General features: G+C 35.9%; 1 protein-coding gene and 1 long non-coding RNA gene across 21 annotated transcripts in view; one reads left to right on the top strand and one right to left on the bottom strand.

The window, feature by feature from the left end:
* msn (serine/threonine-protein kinase msn) overlaps window positions 1–24,548 on the top strand; it is a 240,508-nt gene that overhangs the window by 202,933 nt on the left and 13,027 nt on the right. For all 20 annotated transcript variants that reach the window (XM_073981486.1, XM_073981482.1, XM_073981477.1 and 17 more), the window contains one exon: window positions 12,454–12,573. In XM_073981486.1, coding sequence (XP_073837587.1) covers window positions 12,454–12,573 — 120 coding nt within the window. The remainder of the gene's footprint in view (window positions 1–12,453; window positions 12,574–24,548) is intronic.
* Window positions 14,267–22,957, bottom strand: LOC141401331 (uncharacterized). The gene is made up of 3 exons (XR_012412314.1): window positions 22,665–22,957; window positions 22,092–22,194; window positions 14,267–15,924 (listed from the first exon to the last, which is right to left on the bottom strand). It is a non-coding gene; the product is annotated as an uncharacterized lncRNA (long non-coding RNA).

Genomic DNA, 24,548 nt, shown 5'->3' with positions numbered 1-24,548 from the left:
TCATAATTCACTTTTCTACAATTACAAAAAAATCGAATTTCAATTAAATAAATTCAAATTAATTCCAAATGAATTGTATTTAATTTTCAAATAGAATATTTCAAAATACAATTGAAATTTTTCGAATTACAAAAGAAAAAAATCAAATTTTGAATGAATATAATTCGAATTACAAATGGAATAGTTCAAATTATTACTGAAATATTTCGGATTTTAATCAAATAAAATTCTCAATTGTTAGGTGAATAAAATGAAATAATAAAATTACAACTATTACAAAATTACAATTATTGTAATTGATAATCGAATATCTCAATTCACAATTCACTTTTCTTCAATTACAAATATAAAAATTCTAATATCAATTAGATAAATTCAAATTAATTCCAAATGAATTGAATTTAATTTTCAAATAGAATATTTCAAAATACAATTGAAAATTTTTGAATTACAAATGAAAAAAATCAAATTTTGAATGAATATAATTCGAATTACAAATGGAATAGTTCAAATTATAACTAAAATATTTCGGATTTTAATTAAATGCAATTCTCAATTGTTAGGGGAATGAAATGAAATAATAAAATAAAATTACAACAGTAATTCTTCGAATGACATAGAAATAAACAATATACGAGGGCTGAACGATAATTATCTGGCCTAACAATGCCAAATTATTTCGAAATCGGTTCAGATTTGGATATAGCCCCCATATATATTTTAGGCCAATTTGAGGTATTTGAGGCACGAAACACGCTATATATGTCCGATTTTAATGAAATTTAGAATGTGTGACGGTGACTGGGATATAGCTCCTATATATGTACATACATATATTATGGGCCGATTTTATATATTTGATACACGAAACACGCTATATATGTCCAATTATGATGAAATTTAGAATATGTGAGAGAATTTGGACTAGAAATAGATGTGCCAAATTATATCGAAATCTGTTCAGATTTGGATTTAGCTCCCATATATATTTTACATATTCACAGTGGTGTAGGGTATTATATAGTCGGCCCGCCTGACTTTAATGCTTCCTCATTGGTTTTTTTCTGGCCCAGCGTCCGATTTTGGACTACCCTCACGAACTTCGTTTTTTGGGGAGTGCCGGCCACGATTGAATAAAACCAGTTTTGCATAGTCATGTCGGATGTCCCTTTATCGGCATACAAAGATTTAATTTGATCGATGCACTCTTGCCGTAATTATCCACGTCGAAAGTTGTGAAAAATTAACGGACGAAAATATACAAGTAAAATCAATTTTTTTTTTTTTTGCTGATTGATTTCTTCAATTCACTGTAAACAACTGAACACATGGTCGTATGACAAACTGTCCTGAGTATGTGTAGCCTAAAAACGGTCAAACTTTCCAAAAAATTTTCAAAAGACGCTTGGCAACACGCGATGTGGCCTAGGCCAGATAGTTTTCGTGCAGCCCTCGTATAAGCTGAGCTACGTATACGTGCTTTAGAGGTTTATAGAGGGGTGTTCGAAAAAAATATATGTATATCGCTTTCGACACATGTACCACTCGATTCGACATATTTCTTGGAAAATTTTTCTTATTGAAATCTCGTCGTAAATTTCAATTGAGGCAAAATTGTACATATAATTAATTGCCTGTAGCGTTTTGAAACTGTTTCTATGTATAATTTTCTAAAGTGTTTAAATATAAACTCTACATCATTTCAAATAACCATTTAATGCATTGTTGTATATTCACTATTGTTTATATCTTTACATACATTAATTTTTGTGTTAATATTACTAATTTTAACTAATTTTTAACTAAACTTATTCTTAATTGTACATTTTGTTAATTTCATAAACACCATCTAACACATCACAAGAAAAAAAATCACCAATTACTTTGAAATTATTTTTTGATTTGATTTGTTTAAATTACGTTTTTTTTTTTTAATGCACGTTACATTTTTGTTTTTGTTATTTCCTTGTAAATAATTTTTGTTCCTTTCAGTTAATTGTTTAAAATGCATATATGTATTTATGTGTGTATATTTGTGTTTTGTATTTTTTGTTATTTTTATTTTTAAGTATTTTTAAAGGGCAGTTTCTCAATGTCACCCCTTTTTACGGTTATAATTCCCCTGGGAGCATGTTTTTTTTATTTTCCTCATTCCTTCCTTTTTTATTATTTCAAATTGTAAAAGAACCTCTGCCATAATGGTATAATCAAAATGATTGTCCCCTTTATATGATGATATAGTTAGTCATCGTATATATAACAATATGCACCATTTATTGCTAACATTTTTTTTTTTAAGAAATTATCTATTTTTTTATATATTTCTTATAAAAATATTATAATTGAGTAATGACTAGTAAAATATATGGATGCTAATGAGGTTTTCAAAAATATCAACAATATGAATATTTTTCAAACAAAAAATATTTCAAATGTTAAAGGAAATGAAAATATTGACTTTTATTTTTTTTTTTTTAATTTAAATTATATTATTAATTTTTTAATTTATAATATTGCATCCAAGACTTTGGTGCAAGTATGAGAAATTAAATTGTTTATCATTAGACAGAACATTTTTTATATCAAATTTTAAATAGTTAATGGATTATATTTCAAAATAAATATTTTTCTCATTTCTACCAATTTCAAAATAAAAACATTAGGGTTATGACTTTTTTACAACCTAAGTCATAGCGTGATGAGTTTCTTTATAAGATTACATAAAATCTTAATTATAAAGTGATTCGATAAAAAAAGCTTCCGCACAAAAAGCTTTAAAAGTTTGTATTTTTCAGAACTTTTGACCATTTTTTTGAAGTCACTATAAGCAGATATTTAACTGAATAACCGAAATAACCGAAATGACATAACCGTTGGTTTCTCACTATTTTATCGCTGTATTATTACATATATATATAATTTTTTTATTATATATAATATTATTTCATATATCATACAAATTAAGAGTGGTTTGTGTGGGACGTTTTTCAATATTTATGTGAAATAAAAGTTATTTTAGTCATTAATAGGCAAAAGGTCATTCATTCGTGCAACAGGAAATAATTTGTTGAGAATTTTTTTTTTCATTTCATAGAATTTTTTCAAAAAAAAAATCAAAGTGTTTTGTGCGGAACCTTTTTTTATAATAAAATGGAATCAATGTTTTTTTAGGCATTTGTAGGCAAAAGTTCATTCATTATTACTACAGGAAACCATTTTTGAGAAAAAATGTCAAAAAGTCGTCATAACCCTAATAAATATTCCATTTGACCATTTCACTTTCATTTGGGAATTCTTTAACTAAACAATTTTGTTTGGCGAAACATATCTTCATCTGCTTAAACGCTTAACTCATTTACGAAATTGTTTTAAAGCTTCCATATTTTTCAAATTAAATAATGCTTAGGCAGCATATCTCAGATGGTGTCCAGCAAAATCAATGGAGTAAATAATATTATTTTTTATGTTGTAAATAACTTATTAAACTTGTAAGGAAGTTGATTAAAAAACTACTTTTAAATATACAAAGCTTATTGAAAATGATGTCATTAGAATTGCATTTCAATACATTTGTTATGGGTCTAACAGCGGTACCATATAAAAACATGAAGCAATTTATGGAAGGTTTTTACTTACTGAGAACAAATCGACACTTGTACTACCAATTTAACTAATAGTTACACGATCTTCGAAAGTAGCAACGTCTTAATTTTGATATGTTTTGTCTTTCATGATTTATTTTTATTGTGCGTGGAACCATTACTTATTATCGCCTTAAGCACAGGAATTCCAAAATATCAATCGCAGAAGTAAGAATCATCTTCCGAAGCTTGGAGTCAGTTGTCAATGTGCGTATTGAATGAACACATTTTTAGATCACGAATTTTTCACTATATTTTGCGGGTCTTATAAACAGTATGTTTGAAAATTGGCATCAAACAGAGTAACCAATTTGCTCCACACTGTGCACAGCCTAATATATTTTCTAAATATAGATCAAGTTCAAAGATGTACCACTTTCTGCTACCTGAAAATTTCTAAAGGTAAAAGGTTCTTCCCGGATCGTTTTTAAAATTTTACACCAGGGCCTTATTCGTGGATCAACTTATCGCTTTTCACTTTGCACCTATCAAAAAGTAATTATTTTGAAAAGTGATATTTTTGTTTTTTATACTCTCCACCATAGGATGGGGGTATATTTAGTTTGTCATTCCGTTTGTAACTACTCGAAATAATCATTGTAGACCCCACAAACTATATATATTCTTGATCAGCGTGCAATTCTACATCGATGTAGCCATGTCCGCTCGTCTGTGGAAATCACTCTAGCGTCCGAAAGGATTGACGTAGGTGGATGAAATTTTGGGAAAATCTATTGTATGTACGTAGGACTTTTGGTATTGAAAGCGGGCTATGCATGTCCACGCTTTCGTATAGCCCCCATACAAAATGACGCGAGACGCGTCGTCGTTTTAAAGAATTTTTAAGATATTTGTCCCATTTTACCACCGAATTGGTTGAAATTTGGTATTTTGTGTCTCCAGAGGCCAAAAAACATTCCTACCAAAGTTGGTTTATACAGGTCCACGTTTTGGTATAGCCCCATATAAAGTACGCGTCATTTTAATATATTTTGAATATATTAGTGCCATTTGACAACAGAATCGGTTGTAACTTTGTATTTTGTGTTTCCAGAGGCTAAGAAACATTTCTACCATAAAATGTTTATATAGGTCCACGTTTTGATATAGCCTCCATAGGACGATATTTCCCGAATTTCGGTCTTTTAAAGGTTTTGGCCTCATTATCACACCTAGATGGCTGAAATTTGGTATTTAGTCTTTGTTGGGGGTATAAAACTTTCCCCCAGAAATTTGTAGGTATAGGTCCACGCCATCATATAGCCCCTATCGAACGGTACCTTCCGATTTTCGGTATTTTGAAGATTGTGGCCACATTAATCCGCCGAAATGGCTGAAATTTGTGGTGGCCCGACCCAACTTACCGCTTTTCCTACTTGTTCTTTTTATTCCACAAAATTACTTTTCAGTTTCTCTATGTAATTAGCAAATTTTACTATCACTGTTCTCTTTCGCAAAGTTGTTGTGCTCTCTTGCTTCGTGTTGCCTCCATCTTGATAAGTCTCTCCGTTCTCTTGCATACTCGTAGTGTGGATGCTATTTGTTCCACAGAACATTTGCTCATCTTTGCATTATTTTTTACTTGGCAATGATAAAAAGACAGGTAAAAATGGGACGCGAGAACACAATGAAAAAAAAAAAAGAAAATAAAATAGCACGAAATAAAAAATTGTTGTCGCTAAGTTTGTATTAGCTTCTGATGTTCAGTTCTTAGTATAAACCTGCCCCTGTTAATTCTTCCATTTCCGATCCATCTTGCAACCACTTATTACTATCCGGGACGATTATGTCTGATGTGTCAAAGTACAAAGTTGGAGAAATAGTCAACAAAAATCCGTTAGTCATTATGTAACCCATTACAAAAGTAATGTAACAAGGCAAAATTACTTATTTCACTCCTTACTAGGTAATTAGGTAATGTTAATAAAATATTTTATATCTTATTTTTCAACACCTAGTGGCCATAGGATAATTAGTTATTCTAGTGGTTATATAAAACTAGTCATTCAGTGCGACATGCCCTTGTTAAAAGATGGTGTTAGTAGGGTATTTTGTAAGTAGTTTCTACTACCAAAAAGTACTAATAAAACCTATTATTTAGTAATGATTTTTTTGCTGGATGTAATCGGTTTCACCTCCACTATCATTTAATCCAACCTGGCTACCTATCCGGTGCAAAACGTTTGCATGCCGAAAACCAACCACATACCAACCACAAAATTCATATCTCGACGAGATAAAACGATTTTGAGATGTGTCCGTCCACTAAAATTTGTAATCAAACTCCAGACCGCAATTATGCACCAATCGGCGTGAAATTCGGAATTATGCACCAATCGGCGTGAAATTATGTCGGGTTCCGACCAGTATAGAAACGATTGGTTTTAGGCGATGATCGTGAAATATTTCGGGGGTGGAATGGACCAAAAACAAAATTTTTATCCGAATTTGTAGCGGTGTAGGTCACAATAATTGTCAGAACGGTGCGAAGTTTTGTTGTGTGTAGCAAATGCTTGTTTTTTGGAATATTTATAATTTTTTGCATACAAATGAACTGTTTTGTAGGATCTAGGGGGCAGCTGCCCTTCCCTAGCTATTCCTGGCTACGCCCATGATACGTTCCACCCCCCCAAGTTATATTTAGAAGAGGAGGGTATAACTAAATTTATCATCCCGTTTGTAACACATCGAAATATTCATCTAAGATAGAGCTTTGTAATTTGGTATGGAAGTATCTATTATTCCTAGGATGTTTGGTATGGCAAATGGGCTATATCGGTCCTAGTTTTGATATAGCCCCCATAGTACGGTACCACCCGATTTTCGGTATTTTGAAAGTTTTAGCTTCATTATCACACAAAAATGGCTGAAATTTGGTATTAAGTCTTCGTTGGGGGTATAAAACTTTTGTCGGTATGGGTCCAGGGCTTCATACAGCCCCCATAGAACGGTACCTCCCGACTTTCGGTCGTGGCCTCAATATTCCTCTGAAATGGCTGAAATTTGGTACTTAATCTTCGTTGGGGGTATAAAACTTTGCCCCAGAATTTTGTCGGTATAGGTCCACACCTTCATATAGGCCCCATAGAACGGTACCTCAGGATTTTCGGTCTTTTGAAGGTTGTGGCCACAATATTCCACTGAAATGGCTGTAATTTGGTATTTAGTCTAAGTTGTATGTATGGTATTCAACTTTCCCCTCTAGGGGCCTGTTTATGTATGTCGATAAGAAAACGAGTGCGGAAGAAAAACTACCAAATTTGAGTGTGTATTTCAAATTTGTCTTTTGTTTTGAAGCAAAAGCAAATGAAATAATATTTCAAAAACTAAAGTTTGGGTGTCTTTCATGCGCACACATTTTCGTTTCGAAATACATAAACTGGGGGTAAATTTGTCGGTATAGGTCCACGCCTTTATATATCCCCATAGAACGGTACATCCCAATTTTCGATATTTTGAAGGTTGTGGCCACCGAAATGGCTAAAATTTGGTATTCAGCCTAGGTTGGAGGTAAAAACCTTTTCCAAGTGAAATTCGTCGGTATAGGTCCACGTTTCGATATAGCCCCCATAGAACGGTACCTTCCGATTTTCGTAACTCTGAGGGTTGTGACGCCAATATCCCCCCGAAATGACTGAAATTTGTTATTTAGTCTTTCATGAGGTTATAAAATATTCCAGAAGAGAATTATCAGTATAGGTCCTCTTGATTTTCGATATTTTGAAGGTTTTAGCCACATAATCTTACCGAAATATCGGAAGAATATCAGCTATAATTCAACATTTCACTTTTAATTTGAGAATTCCAATTGAAATTCGTTTTATTTCTTTTATAATTTGAATTTTTTCATTTGTAATTTGAATTATTTCATTTGTTATTCGAATTTTTCCATTTGTAACTCGAATTTTTCCATTTAGAATATGATTTTTTTTTTTTCATTTGAAAATCGAATTATTACATTCGAAATTCGAATTATTTCATATGGAATTCGAAACATTTTATTTGTAATTCGGAAAACCAAATAAAAACCCAATGCAACCACAAATGTTGTAATGTCTTGTTTCGAATTTCAAATGGAATAATTGGAATTTCAAATGGAAAAAATTCGAATTACAATTGGAAAAATTCGAATTATAAATGAAATAACTCGAAGTTCATTTGTAATTTTCAAATTACAAGAGAAATTTTTCGAATTATAACTGAAATTCTAAATGTAAAATGTTTCGAAATTCAAATGAAATTCTTCGAATTATATTTGAAAAATGATGTACATATTTAAATTGAAAATGAAAATGATGATACAAATTACAACGAAAATGCTTCGAAGTACGTCTGAAAAGGATGTACACAAGAATAGTGAAGCGTTGGCTTAGCAGCAACTACTGTAAATAATAAAGTAAGGCTTATGAAAAATACTGTAAATATAATAAAGTCTGTTTCACTATGTCGACAGAAAAAAAAAATAAAGGAAAAATACCCAACTCCTTTGCGAGTTTTTTTTTTTTTAATTTATTATTTTAATTGAAAGCAAAAATAAAAATAAACAGTCTGAAAATTCATATATAAACATAAAATTATTTTCTCCTCTTTTGTTGTGACACCATCTAACTCTGAGAAAGCTTTCTATCTTGGTTTCCTTCTTTTTCCCTAAGCAATTATGGTTGTTTATCTGCTGCTGTATGAAAACAAATCATCGAATATTTTTATTATTCATTTAATTTTTTTATAAACGGTTTAGCTTTAAAACAATTTTGGTGGTGATGTGAATTGATTAAACATAAAAAACATAATTTAAGAAAGAAATGGATAAGTGTTGTGTGTATTTATTGTCAAAGTCTCCTATGTCCAGTTTGTGTACTATATACATTTTTTTTTATTTTTTTTTTTAAACCATATCATTTACATAATCATAAACAAAGGGGTATTTGTTAAACTCATTGGCATTCATTTTTAGCTTTAAGATTTGTTTGATCTTTTATAAAATTTAATTAAACGTTATTCAAACCGTATTTTACAAAATGCCTACAATGCTAAGTATGAACTTTATTTAAGCCACATTTATTCTATCCGGTATGAGTCGCATAATGGTAAGTGAGTGGTACAATTTTAGCAAAAAAATCTTCGATCTTTTTGGATAAATCCATGGAGAAATAAATAATAATAGGGGCACATTTTTATGGAGGTCCGAAAGATATGGATAATTAAATTCCTCGTGTGCACTTATTTCTTCTCGCTTCTGCCATCTCAGTATCTTGGCAAGGAGAAGCAGACTTGTTGACTATCAGAGATTGGATCGTGTGTTCGACCATGATTCACAGTTTTCTGGTAGTGAGCATAGGACAGCGACATATTAAGTGTTCGATTGTCTCAGTTTCATCTTCGCATAGCCTTGCAGTAGTTAGCGGAAGTAGATACGAGGACTCATTAGAAAGTACCAATTATGTCGTTTTCCTTACGCATCGCAATAGAGTGTAACCCCCACGCTTTGTCGATAACCGGCACTCCATGTTCGTCTGGAACTATAGGTATTTTGGTGTTTTTTTTTTTTTTTCAGCTCTGCTACCGTTGAGAAAAGATCCGAAAGATACCTTATGCTTCGGTTAGCTTGTGAGGCAACCATGGTAGTGGTATCTTTCCGACTGGAAAGCAGACTGAAGACCTACAAGGTCTTGATACGGATTGGGTCTCTTGGCCCTTGGTTGGGATTCTGATTTCTCTGTTGACTTAATCCTCTTCACGTTGTTCTTTGGTGCACATGAGTTGATTTTGGTTAAAACCACAAGCCCAAATGTAGAGGGGCCTGTGCCGAATCTGTCTTCCTTTCTGTATCCTTGATAGTTCTTGGGACCTCCTCCTTTGACCTCCCTCATATCCTTCAATTTTAAGGTGTTTCTTACAGGGGTGTTGGTAGAGTCTCTCTCTTTGAAGAAGATGTTGAGGTCAAAAGGTGTGTATCATTCGTAGGTCCTAGAACCAAGTCACCGTCGCTCCCGATGTGATCCTTAGGGTATATTGGGGTCGATGTTAACATTGCACTCAACATGACCTCTGCAGCCCTTGGGATAATATAGAGCTTGTTAAGATCAGGATTTCTCTAGGCCAAGCGAAATAGACGAGGGTTCCATGTCGACGAACTTCGTGGGTAGTACACCGACCTACGATAAGCTTTCTTCCCTTTAGTCAACCGATTTACGGCACTAGTTGAGGAGGTGGGAACATTTTCGGCCAATTATTTGATCGAGGTTGCTTACTCAATAGTGTCCAGCTCGGAAGGCTAGTTCTATTGTCTTCGGCTGATGGAGGGTTCTCCTGGATTTTTAACTGTCGGGTTAGTGTTTTTTCCATTAAGGCGGGGTCCAATTTATCGACGACTGCAGTCGCTGGAACGACTGTTTTTTCAAGTTCGTCATCGGATAATATGTCCTCGACCTCAGGACCTTTGCCCAGTCAGACTATTCTTCACTACATCGAGATTGGGTACCCCTTGTCCGTCACCTCCCGGACCGGACCGTCGACCATAGACTGGGTCTCTCCATGGGCATTGCTGAAATGTTGTCATTGTTGGGTTTAGGAGTCCTTATACCCTCAGCCCTTAGGCTAAAGAGGGTATATACACATTGATACGACCAAAATTGTGCCTGTGTCTGGCTGGTGCGCACGTTAACTCTCGAAAGGAAGAAATATAAAATTGGTCGGTATAGGTCCACGCCGTCATATAGCTCCCATAGAACGTACCTCCCGGTTTTCGGTGTTTGGAAATTTGGTATTTAGCCTTCGCTGTGAGTATAAAACTTTCCCCCCGAAACTTGTCGGTATAGCTCCACGCCTTAGTATAGCTCCCATAGAATGGTACCTCCGTATTTCCGGTATTTTGAAGGTTATGGCATCAATATTCCAGCGGAATGGCTGAAATTTGGTATTTGGTCTTTATATGGGGTATTAAACGTTCCATATGAAATTTGTCGGTATAGGTCCACGCCTTAGTATAGCTCCCATAGAACGTACCTCCCTATTTCAGGTATTTTGAAGGTTGTGGCCTCAATATTCCAGCGGAATGGCTGAAATTTGGTATTTGGTCTTCATATGGGTTATTAAACGTTCCATATGAATTTTGTCCGTATAGGTCCACGCCTTAGTATAGCTCCCATAGAACGTACCTCCCTATTTCCGGTATTTTGAAGGTTGTGGCCTCAATATTCCACCGAAATGGCTGAAATTTGGTATTTTGTCTTTGTTTTTGGGTATAAAACTTTCCCCTAGAAACTAGGCGGTACAGGTCCACGCCTTAGTATAGCCCCCATAGAGTGGTACCTCCCTATTTCCGGTATTTTGAAGGATGTGGCCTCAATATTTCAGCGAAATGGCTGAAATTTGGTATTTGGTCTTTATTTGGGATGTTAAACGTTCCATATGAAATTTGTCGGTATAGGTCCACGCCGTCATATAGCTCCCATAGAACGTACCTCCCGATTTTCGGTGTTTTGAAGGTTGTGGCCTCAATATTTCAGCGAAATGGCTGAAATTTGGTATTTTGTCTTTGTTTTTGGGTATAAAACTTTCCCCTAGAAACAAGGCGGTACAGGTCCACGCCTTAGTATAGCCCCCATAGAGTCGTACCTCCCTATTTCCGGTATTTTGAAGGTTGTGGCCTCAATATTTCAGCGAAATGGCTGAAATTTGGTATTTGGTCTTTATTTGGGATGTTAAACGTTCCATATGAAATTTGTTGGTATAGGTCCACGCCGTCATATAGCTCCCATAGAACGTACCTCCCGATTTTCGGTATTTTGAAGGCAGCATGCCACCGAAATGACTGAAATTTGGTATTTAGTCTTTGTTGGCGGTATAGTCCCCATAGAGCGGAACCTCCCGCTGTTCGTAATTCTGATGTTTCAAATTTGGTATTTAGTTTTCTTTGAGTCTAAAAACTTTCCGCCAGGAAATTTTAGGTATAGAACGACGTTTTGATATAGCCCCCATGGAGCGGTACCTCCCGAATTTCGGTATTTTGAAGGTTAGCCACATTGTTTACCGAAAGAAAGGATACTAATTGTTCCATTTTACTTCAATTCAACTCGTGGTAAAGGGTATAACAAGTTCGGCCTGGCCGAACTTAACGCCGTTCTTACTTGTTTTTATTTATATTGTTTACATGGGCGAACGTGTAAATTCACCACTTTTAACAGGGCTAAAGGTAGTTACGCAGGTGACGTTAGTGTCCACTTGAAGGGGAAGAAGAGCCGAGACACAAGTTCTGTCACCCTGTGGTATCCAAGAACCTATTTTTAGCAATTTTTATAGAGTAGGCAATACTTTCCCATTGCGCGGTGATGTTAATGAGGAAAGGAGTGCTTCGGTTTCTTGTGACTTAAACTATTGCCAGATTGTCTTACCTACCCACTTGTTTTTTTTTTTACTGCAAAGTCTATCAGCCTCATTCCCTTTTTGGATGTTTCACTGTTCGGTTTACAATTCCAATTGTTTGCTATTTCTAGGCTTTCATGAAATATAACTTTGACCAGAGGGTCGTCCTTGTCTTTGATAGGCACATGGGTCCAGATAAGATCGATTTTAAAGAAATTTGCTTTTAACCAATTGAATGTATCATTATTATATTTTTTTTTCAAATGAAAACAAAAATTCATAACTTAAAGTAAACAAAAAATAATTAAATAACTTGTAGCCATTGTAAAAAACGGTTTGGTAACTACGTTTAAACCCCCATTAAGAACTCATTTTTAACTAAATGTTGTTACCAAGAAATTAAAAAATTATAACAAATTTTATTAATTTTTGTTCCATTTTAATTTAGAATCGAAATGCTGAAAATCTTGGTACACCTGGTACCCGCACCAGTAGTGTTTTGCCCGATTTGCTTAGTCAAGCCTCACCAGCAACACCACCACGTCACGACAAATCATCCAGTGAGGAGGTAAGTGAATTCGTTCCCATTGTTGTTAAGGCACATAGAATTCTAACAGACTTAGTTAGTTTTTGTTTAATTTTGTTGTATTTAATTAAAGTACATTTTAATTAGTTTGATTATTTTCATAATTTATTATATACGTACACATATACATATATATAATAAAAATATAGCATATATAATGCCTTAAACAGAGACAGAGTATACAACATACCCTACATAAATATACAAATTGTTTTGTTTTGTTGTTTCATTTTCTCGTTCATAGATGATTTTATACGAAATATTATTTGTTTTATTTTTTTGCATTTAAATCCAAAATTTTGTTGTTGCAAACAAAAAGTTAACATAACAAAAAGTTTTCTAGTTACATATCGTCACCATAAATGCCCGAAGACGTAACCCAAAAAATCAAAACTTTACAGGAGAAGCAAAAGACGTTATAAAATGAAAAACTGTTTTGTGGAATATAATCCTTATGAGGGCGAGTATTCGGGATATTATCAATCCTATACGAATGGGAGTAATAAATGAAACCAAAACGGCGGAAACGCTTGGTTTACAACAAAATCTTCAATATTATGCCATTTCTTGAATAGGATCGTTGTTTTTGAACGTAGAAGCTTGAAATGTATTTTAACTTTATGTATCAGATTCCATCAAAAAACTAATTTCGATTTGCGTGTGGGTTTCGTCTTCGGGCATTTTTGGTGACGATATAACGTTTCACTTGTCCCTGTCTGTCTGAGTCATGTTCAAATCAAAGTTTCAATTATTTTCTTAAAAAAATAATTTTTTGTTTGCTTTTTCCATGTTTTATGTTTTCACATACATATATTTTTTATTGTTGCTTTAAATGTTTAGCTTTATTATTTTTAGATTTTATGAGTTATCATATACTAATATGTAACCAACAACAACAATTTAAATATTTTTTAAGATTCAAAAAATTTGGCTTATGGTTAATGACAATATTGGACGTTATTAAATTTTTTGTGACTAATTTTCCGAACACAATTTGTGGTGTTGTGCTTTTATCAAATTGTTACATGAAACGAACACAAAATTCAACAATTCAGAGTTATACGGAACAATTCCACTAATAAAAACGTACAGTTTATTTAAAATAATACTTAAGTTAAATTTAGGAAATTTTTTAAATATGTTGAAGTTAGATTTTAGAACTCTTCGAGATTCACTTTAGTAATGCAAACGAACAAACAGTTTTCTAGGGAAGTACAAAATGTTTTGAAAAAAAAATTGGCTGGAAAAATGCCATCCAGTCAGTAGGTACTCGTATACATACATATGGTCGTTATCCAAAGCAAACGATCATTCGATTTTTACTAACAAAAATGTCGACAATAGATCGTTGTCATCTTATGTATCGCACCTGTTCAACAAAAGGGTAGTAACTCAAAATGTTATATTTTTCAGTAGAGACAAAAAAAACTGTTTTTATACCCTCAGCAATTATGCTAACGAGGGTATATGTAAAATGTGCCTCATCGAAATAATGGGTTTAGACCACAACTATGTTGGGTCGAAATGTGTGATTAACATTTACGTTTATGGGAAAATAAATTTTGAGTTTTGTTTTGTTTAGTTTAATTAAGTTCTGGACTGTAGATTTTATTTTCTTGTTTTACTTTTACCCTTTGTTTGTCCTTTTGTTGTTGGAATGAAATATGTATGATGGTTTTGTTGTTCACAGTTTTATTTACAAATATAAATTTTAAATTCACTTTGGTTATTTTACAGTTTGATGTTTTAATTCTATTTAATTTTGATTGTTATTGTAATCCAAAACAAGTTTCAAATTGTTAATTTTGATAATTTTATTATTTCTTTATGATCTCTATGATCTTTCACACTCGTCACAATTAATACCACTTTTATGTGCGCTCTGTTACCGAATTGACAAAAGACTAGAATCTTTCTTTACCCTTTAGTGTTGAAGGGCAAAGAAGAAATTGTAAACGCAGTACAACAACAATGCAAGGCATGTTGTTGCAGTGTCAATGTGTGTATGTTTACATATGTTTTGCGGAATGTGCTGAATTGGTTCTCACTAAGTGAGTGTCAATAGAGACGGCAAGAAAAAGAGTGTGGGAAGTCATAGAGACGATTAGAAAACATGGAATAATGAGAAATTCAAAGATAATTATAATGAGAAATCTTCTTCATGTAATATATGGGTGATTCCATACCAATTATAATATGTAGAAATATGTAAACGAAAAATGTAATTCAATTATTGTTTTTTAATTTCATAGATATACAAATTCAGTTCAATATTGCTCATTATTGAACATTTCGGCCCCTCAAAGAGGTGTTACCAAATTTTGCCAATAGCACCAATGAAAACATATCCCAATGCCGTTTGTTGCGCAATGACTCCAGGAACTTCTGTATCAAGAGAGCCATTACGATGAATGTCCTTGTAGAAGTCTGCGCCAATCTCCAATTCTATGGCGGCATTGCATCGAGGATCGGAGTCTGCGAGCGTATCTCCTGGGAAGTCGGACGATGGATTGACATCAATAGGGAAGTCGTAGGGTTTTCGTGGAAGATCGTTCGTCAGCATTGCCCTAATTTCTCTTTTCCAGTTGAAACGATGAAGTCTGGCTGCAATAAGCACTTTTGCAAATCTGGTGTTGCGATATTCAAACGTTTCAAGATGGAGCTCCGACTGCAGACGTACCGCAATGCGAGACACTGTTGCCTGGGAGTTAATGACGGCGCGACAGAGATGCCACATACCTGGTTGTTCTGGCATTGAAATTTTTATTTGTACGGTTGGAACAAACACCTTCGACCAGCCGAAGGGTATGTTTTTTGAAGGTTGTTGAGCCATTTTGAAACGGTTGTTATCGAAGACGATTTGTTGGGCTGCCTTTGATGTTGATGGCTGAGTATTTAGTGGTGAGCGATCAGCAGTTCCTTGGGATCTTTGTGGCTGTCGAACGGATGATGACGAACGAGTAGGCGCTTGTGACTGTGCTCTGGTTGATGACGAAGACCTGTTGGATGAATGTTGGCGCTGCACAGGGCGACTTTGACGTGGTTTGCTCATTGCTTTTATTGGAGTTGCGTAGTGTAAGAGGGTGTTGTGTTTCCCTCCACAAATTTGACAAGATGAAGTTGTTGGGCAGTTTGACTTGGTGTGGGAGCAAGCGAGGCAATTGATGCAGTAAAGGAACTCACATACCACGTCAAAACGTGCTTCAGGCTCAAGACACAAAAACTTTTCGCATGATTTAATGGGGTGGTCCATCTTGCAGAGCCCACACGAATAAATCCAGCCTCTAGGTCTAGTATTGGAGTTTATGTTCTTGGAATTTGTTGGGGCCATATCTGTAAAGAGCGAGAATTAGTTATACGGCACTTTTGATTGGACATAGACATTGAATTTTTGGAAAGTTATTCGGAGAGTAAAGGAATTAGCCTTGTTATAGGTCGACGAATGACACCGTTTGATGTCTGTAGATCAACAACCCTAATATTTTGATCTGTTCCTGGATACAGACTAATAATTCTTCCTAACTTCCACTCATTCCTAGGTATGCGGTCATCTTGAATAATTACAAGGTCGTTTAGTCGTACATTGTCCTTTTGCCGCTTCCATTTATAGCGACGGTGTAGTTCTTTCAAGTATTCGGTCTTCCACCTTTGACATAATATCTGGGAAATAATTTTTACACGCTTCCACCGATTAGCGATAGAGATATTTTCCTCAGTAATGTCGGGTTCGGGTAGAGACAACAGGGGTGAGCCGATTAGGAAATGTCCTGGAGTAAGCGGTGAAAGGTCATTTGGATCGTCACTTGCGGGACAAAGAGGTCTAGAGTTCAGACAAGATTCTATTCGAGCCAAGATAGTAGATAACTCTTCGAAAGTGAATTTCATGTTGGGGACCATCTTTTTAAGGTGCATCTTGAACGACTTTACCCCTGCCTCCCACAGTCCACCCATGTGGGGTGCACCTGGAGGTATAAAACTCCATTCCAGGTTCTGATGAGCATATTGATGCATGAGATTATTTTGTATATGTCTGAAAAACAAAACTCGTTCTTTTCTAATCATTTCTGCAGCGCTAGTAAAATTTGTACCGTTGTCGGAAAACATTTTTGCCGGACAACCTCGTCTTCCGATGAACCGTGAGAAGGCCGCTAAGAAAGCTTGAGCTGAGAGGTCACTGGTTGCTTCCAGATGTACTGCCTTCGTAGAAAAGCATACAAATATGCAAACGTAACCTTTCGTTACTAAGCATGCTCGTCCTGTGAAATTCCGAATACTGAAAGGTCCAGCAAAGTCTACTCCAGTATTCAAGAAAGGTCGTGTGAACTGCGTTCGTTCTGGAGGCAGCGATGACATAATCTGGTTTTGAGTATGTCGTTTGTATAGGACACAGGGCTTGCAGCGGTTTATGATCATTTTCACCAGAGGCTTAAGTCGAAAGATCCAGAATTCGGATCGTAAAGTTCGGAGTATAAGTTGATTTCCCCCATGTAATGTATACTTATGAGTATGTTCCACCAGCAAATATGAAAGAGTTGAATAGTGTGGTAGCAAAATTGGATGTCGTTCGTTATGAGTTAACATTGGAGAGTCCGAAAGACGTCCGTTTGCACGCATGATTCCGTTGGCATCAATAAAGGGATTTAACGTTAAAAGTGGACTGTTGTGAGGCAATTTTCGCTTTTGTACTAACATACGGTATTCTTCGGGAAAGTAGTGGGATTGTGTCAGTAAAATCATTTTTAATTTTCCAATCTTAACTTCTTCTGGTAGAACATCGTCAGGGGGTGTATTAGCCGGAGGCCTGATTCCATGTGCAAGCCGTATAACCCTGGCAACATATGCAAAAGAACGGTACGCTCTTGATAGACTTGAAAAGTTTTTCAAAGGATCGGTTTCTCTTAGATTTTTTATTGAAGAAGTCACTAGAGTTTTTACTTGCTTCTTTTCCAAAAGAGTATCTACAATTGGTTTCGGTTGTGGCCAGCAATTGGTAGAATCTCGAAGCCATGAAGGTCCATGCCACCATAAGTCATTATTTTGCAGGTCTATGGACGAGCATCCTCTTGTGGCAATGTCCGCTGGGTTGTCTGATGAATTCACGTGGCACCACCTTGATGTTCCTACTTTTTCCACGATGTCAGCCACTCGATTGCCAACGAAGGTGTTCCATGCGCATGGTGGTTTTTTAAGCCAGGCGAGGACGATTGTTGAGTCGGTCCAAAAATGAATGTCATGATGTCCCAGATTGAGGTTCGGTATAACTGACGATGTCAATTTTGCCAGTAAAACAGCTCCACAAAGTTCCAACCTAGGCAGAGAGATTTTCTTAACTGGCGCAACACGAGTTTTTGCAACCATAAGATGTGTGCGTACGTCATTGTTATCTTCAAGTCGAACAAATAAGGTCGCGGCGTAAGCTTTTTCAGAAGAATCGCAAAATCCATGAATCTCGATTTTGCATGTAGGAGTATACTGTACCCATCGAGGAACTGTTTGATGCTGAATATCTGGGCAGCTTCTGAGGAAATTTTCCCAAGCAGATGACGTCAAAGGTCTAAGTCCTTCATCCCATCCCACCTTGTCTAGCCAAATCTGCTGCATTATGAGCTTAGCTACCACAATGATAGGCGCTAACCAGCCGCAGGGATCGAAAAATCGAGCTATTATTGACAGAACCTCTCTCTTTGTGAAATATGACTTTGGTGTGATGTCAGGTTGCGGTAATGAAAACGAATCACTGCCAACGTTCCATTTAATACCAAGTGTCTTCGTAACTAAATTCTCAGAGAGGTGAAGACAATCATCGGATAATAGGCTGTCTGGAGGTAAGTCATGAATTATGGCGGGATGATTGGAACTCCACTTTCGAAGATCAAACCCAGCAGAAGCTAGTGCACTGTTGAGTTGGTTTTTCGATACAATGGCCTCTTCAACTGTGTGTCCTCCTGCCAGGACATCATCGACGTACATATTGTTCCGTAATATGTGTGATGCTAACGGATGTGTCTTCTTAATGTCCTCGGCTAACTGGAGCAAGGTCCGGATTGCCAAAAATGGTGCACAATTGACGCCGAATGTCACTGTCATAAGTTCGAAGTCCTCAATCGGCCCTTTAGGCGAAGTGCGAAATAAGATTCGCTGATATTTTGTTTGCGAAGGGTTGACTAAAATTTGCCTATACATTTTGGTAATGTCGGCGTTGTATACGAACTTATAAAACCTCCATTTTAAAGTTTGAATTATAAGGTCTTGTTGAAGGATTGGTCCGGGATACAGGATGTCGTTCAAGCTCTTTTTATTATGCGAAGGAGATGAAGCATTAAATACCACTCTGAGTTTGGTGGTTACCCGATCCGGTTTTATTACCGCATGGTGAGGTAGGTAAAAATTAGGTCCATTGTTAATGTCCTCTTTTAAAACCCTTCTCATGTGGCCCAAGTCCAAATACTCCATGATTGTTTTGTCATAAAGGTCTTTGATTTCTGGTTTCCTGCTGAGCATTTTCTCCATACGAAGAAACTGAGCCATTGCGATGTTCCGCGAATGTCCAATTTCCTCATCAGGTTTAAAAGGAAGTTCAACTATGTATCTTCCAGAGGCTGTTCTTGAAGTTGTGTTCTTGTACAAGTCTTCACAAAAGACGTCCTCGCTGGATCGCAAAGCCTCTTTTGGCGTCTCCTCCACCTCCCAAAATTGTGTTAGGAGATTGTCTAACGCTACGGCGTTGAGCAGCGAGACATGTCTAGGTGACTGGGTCGATCGCTCTACAGGCCCCCCTACAATCCACCCAAAAACAGTTTTTTGGGTCAATAAGGAGCCGTGTGGGCGCATCGGAACCGCTAAGTCATAAATACTTGAACAAATGTCGAGACCAATGAGGATGTCAATTGGTCTGCTCTTGTAGAAAAGTGGATCCGCAAGTGGGCGTTCTAAATCATCATAGTTGTCAATATCCATATTTCGTGGTGGCAAATTGAACGATAAGGTCTTGAGAACAGGTGCCCATACATCTAACGTGAAGTCAGGATCTAGCCGCGAGCGAAGTGAGAAAATGCAAGCTTGTGTTGATGTTTCCGTCATTGCTGGGTTAAGTCCTGAAACATGTATTAGGTTCCGTTTGGTTGGAAGTCGAAGTGAATTTTTCAGTTTTTCTGAAATGAAGGTCGATTGAGAGCCGGAGTCTATGATTGCTCGGGCTTCAAATCTCTGGCCGTTCGACTCAACATCGACTATAGCTGTGAAGAGCAAAGTCTCTTCCGATTTTGAACGAGGTCTACTGTCATCGTGAAGAGCAAGGGATGTAATATGATTGGTTTCGATGCAATGTGTGGACTGTATGGTCGTTGTAAGTGCATGTGCACTTGTGCTAGGTCTTGTATCAAGTGTGGTTTCGGAAGTTGTTTGCGTTCCATTTCCTTTGTGTAAAAGGGTGTGGTGCCTAAGGTTGCATATTCTGCAGTTGAATTTGCTTTTGCACTCGCTAACTCCGTGATCAGCTAGGAGGCAGTTATAGCAAGACTTTGTGGTTTTGACGAGGTGAATACGGTCATTTACACTTTTGTCTAGAAATTTTGGACAATTCCTCAGCAAATGAGGTTCCCTACAATATTGGCATTTGTACTCCACTGTTTTTTGAGGTTTGGCTTGTTTATTCGATGCTAAATTATGATGTGGTTTGTGACCAACGTTGGTTTGAAATGAGTGAATCCTTTTATCCTTTTGAGACTTATGACTTTCCTTGGGAACTTGAGCAGGTTTCGAAACTGTTGGCTGTATGTTCCCTACAGATTCTAAAGTCTTGAACCTTTGTGTTAAGAAATTGTTAAAGTCGCTCCAAGTAGGTATGTCCGAACTAGAGCTCAGCGTGTCTTCAAAGTCCTGTAGATAAGGTCTAGGCATTTTTTGAGAGCATAAATAGATGAGAATTGGATCCCAAGTGGCAATATCAATTTTTAAGGTTTTTAAAGTCTCAAGGCAACCTGTGACTGAACGTTGCAGTGACTTCAGTGAAGAACTTGAGTCTATAGTTACAGACGGCAGATTGAAGAGCGTTTTTAACTGCTCATTCACTTGCATGCGAGTGTTTTCATATCTGTCGGTCAGTGTTTCCCAGGCAAGGTCAAAGCCGTCGTTTGTAAGAGGAATGTGCGCAATAATGTCCCGAGCTTCCCCTCCAGTCTTTTGTTTAAGATGATATAGCTTCTCAACCTTACTAATCCTGGTACCGTCGATATAGATAGCAGAAAAAAGGTCTCGAAATGTCGGCCAGGTTTTGTAGCAACCATAAAAAATGTCTGTATCGCATGGAGGAAGCTTAATTGAGTAATGTACCGGATTTTCTAATACCGTTTTATCCTGCTGTTCCGAAGACTTGTTGCTGAGGATGTCGATTTCAGCATTTATTGCTCCTAAAGTGTCCTTGTATACAGTAATAGCCGTTCTGTAGGTAGCTCGAAGTTTTTTGAGGTCAACAGGAGCTTCTCCTTCCTTGGGTACGTAATCCCGGCACTCTTCATAACATCGTCGTACGTGTGTCCAGATGTGGTCCAAATGGACACGAAGTGCTTGCAGGGCGTGTGCATTATCCTCCGAGGTACTTCCGACTTGTAACTCATTGAAGTCAATCAAGTCGTTGTACGCATTTGTGAATTTCTTTGTGACATCCATGATGCAGAGAATGTGTTATGTCAGCAGGTGATTGACAAGAAATCCGATTAAACTTTAACGAAAGTCTCCAGAGTTAAAAATGTCCAAAAAAGGGAAAACCGACCAAATATGTAAGATGTCCAAACCAAGTAAATGACCAAGTAGAGAAGTCCGACCAGAAATGATGAAAAGTCCGAATTTTTGGCAAATCGACCAAATTCCGTAAAATGACCAACAAAGAGCTAACAAGGTTTAGCGCAAATAGAAGATATCCAAAAGGCAAGTAAGGTTGTGTATTTTTAATTCGCAGGTGTCAGCTTAAGACCGCAGTAAGAGAATCGGCCAAATCAACAAAAAATATCACAAGAATGCAGAGTTCAAAAATTGAGGAAATGCAATGACGTCAAAAATTTGAAGTAAATAAATTTTAGTGCAATCAGAAATCAGCAAATATGTATATAATAATTGATTTAGGTTTATAGAATCGTGGTGTTTATCACAGAACGACCAAAAGTCAATTTAGTATTGTGGATTGTCCAAAGGCAAACGAAAGTTTTCAAAAATCCAAAGTCCGTAGGTCAATGTAACGAAGAAATGTCAAAGATTTATCTTACACTAAATTGTATGTTGGTAAGAATAAAAGTGTGATGTGTGTTGTAGTTAGCACCGAAGTATCGAAAAAATTAATCAAGTGATCAGCTAATGTTTTCACGGATGTATTCCATAAATTCTTACGGATGGCAACCCTCAATTAAAAAGGCACATAGGGAGTTTAACAAGTCTAACATCAATCACTCTCTGATATGTACATAGCAAAAGATGTGTATGTGTAGGTAATGGTGTGGTGTACTCACTGTGCAAATTTGATCGTTACTTGCTTATTGTTGTGTTTTTCCTTTTATGAGACTGTTGGTAAGGAGGTCGTTGCGCCTTTTGTTATTGTGATTAGGCTGAGGTCTAGAAAACACAAATAGAAACACATAAACGTTGAATTTGTGCAAAATTTAACTTTGAGAAACTGTGTGCCGTTAAATATAGCGGTAAGTATTTTTTTTAAGTTCCTTTTTTTGTGACGAAAAGTAAAAAATATGTTTTTTTTGCACAATTTTTTGACAAGAATTTTAAGCTCGGTTATTTAAATTCACAATATTCCGTTTTATTGTTTTTTTTTTTTGATGGGGTTTGTTTTGTTTAATAGAAGTTCTTTAGATATTTTTGCGTAATTAAAGTTTGTACTTTAATTTGGTTATATTTGCTGTCACTGGTAAGAGATATTGCAATTTTTTTTATTTTATTTTCACAAGATCAGGCTCGCGAGGACCAAATGATTAACATTTACGTTTATGGGAAAATAAATTTTGAGTTTTGTTTTGTTTAGTTTAATTAAGTTCTGGACTGTAGATTTTATTTTCTTGTTTTACTTTTACCCTTTGTTTGTCCTTTTGTTGTTGGAATGAAATATGTATGATGGTTTTGTTGTTCACAGTTTTATTTACAAATATAAATTTTAAATTCACTTTGGTTATTTTACAGTTTGATGTTTTAATTCTATTTAATTTTGATTGTTATTGTAATCCAAAACAAGTTTCAAATTGTTAATTTTGATAATTTTATTATTTCTTTATGATCTCTATGATCTTTCACACTCGTCACAATTAATACCACTTTTATGTGCGCTCTGTTACCGAATTGACAAAAGACTAGAATCTTTCTTTACCCTTTAGTGTTGAAGGGCAAAGAAGAAATTGTAAACGCAGTACAACAACAATGCAAGGCATGTTGTTGCAGTGTCAATGTGTGTATGTTTACATATGTTTTGCGGAATGTGCTGAATTGGTTCTCACTAAGTGAGTGTCAATAGAGACGGCAAGAAAAAGAGTGTGGGAAGTCATAGAGACGATTAGAAAACATGGAATAATGAGAAATTCAAAGATAATTATAATGAGAAATCTTCTTCATGTAATATATGGGTGATTCCATACCAATTATAATATGTAGAAATATGTAAACGAAAAATGTAATTCAATTATTGTTTTTTAATTTCATAGATATACAAATTCAGTTCAATATTGCTCATTATTGAACAATGTGTTTCAGAAAATTTGAAGTCGATTTGGCCATGTCCGTCCGACTGGCTGGTGCGCACGATAACTCTCGAACAGATGAACCGATTTGGGCCTAAATTTGGCGTTAGTAATATTTTATCCTGTAGAATTGGCATTGCTTTCAAAGGAAATACAACTATGTAAACGGATATCATTTACTGAATAGTCTTAAGATCTATGTATTTATAAAATGATATACACAAAAATATGATGAATAAAAAAGATAAAAAGACGTACAATAGTTAACCCTCCAAACTTATTTTAAGTTCGAAGATGAGCCACATTGGTCCACACCTTCAGACCCCACAAAAGTTCAAAAATGTTCGGAAAACTCTTGAAGCGAGTAACCGATTTGGTCCATACTTTGCACATCGTGAAATTTCTACCAGATATATATGAGATTCAAATTTGGACACTATCGGTCCACTCCTTCGGATACCTCCCACACAAAATTTGGGAAAAGTTCAGTTTAGAACCTGCTCTCGAATCGCTTTAATTTTTGTTGTAACAACTTGTATTTCTGCCCCATTACGACGGTACAAATTGTATAAGGGGCATGTCCATACTTTCTGAGAAAATAGTTCTGAAGGTTTAAAAAAACCCTATGACACCATGTGTAGTGGTTGCAGCGCACGATAACTCCTTCTTCTCCTTCCGGTACCTCCCCCACAAATGTTCGAAAATGTTCGGACAAATTGTTCGCACGATAATTCTTGGAGGGAGTAACCGATTTTGTCCATATTTCACACATCCTAATATATCTACCAGATATAGATCAGGTTCGAATATGGACTATATATGTCCACTCCTTCGAGTGCTTCCCACACAAAATTTGTGAAGAGTGCAGTTTAAGCTCTGCTTTTCAATGTTTTGCTTCTTTTTGTAACAACTTGTATTCGCTGCCTCCATTGCAACGGTACACGTTTTTTCAGGGGAAAAGCATACTTCCTGAGAAAATAGTCCTAAAGGTTTAAAATACCCCTATGACACCATGTGCAGTGACTGGAGCGTACGTTAACTCTCGAACGTATCAGCCGAATCGGTCCAAAATTCGGACTTCGAATTCCTTTGGTTTTTGGTGTATTCGCTTTCCCCTTTACGACGATTGTTTTTTAGGGGCAAGTTCTTACGTCTTGAGAAAATCGCCCAAAAGCTCCAAACAAAAGCTGCCGGCACCAACTAAACTGGATATTACGTAAGATAACA

This window comes from Musca autumnalis, unplaced genomic scaffold, assembly GCF_047663935.1.
Source record: "Musca autumnalis isolate F117 unplaced genomic scaffold, ASM4766393v1 scaffold_4, whole genome shotgun sequence".
Lineage (NCBI taxonomy): Eukaryota > Metazoa > Arthropoda > Insecta > Diptera > Muscidae > Musca > Musca autumnalis.
The sequence above is the reverse complement of the archived record's forward strand: the minus strand, read 5'-3'. Positions and strand labels throughout refer to the sequence as shown.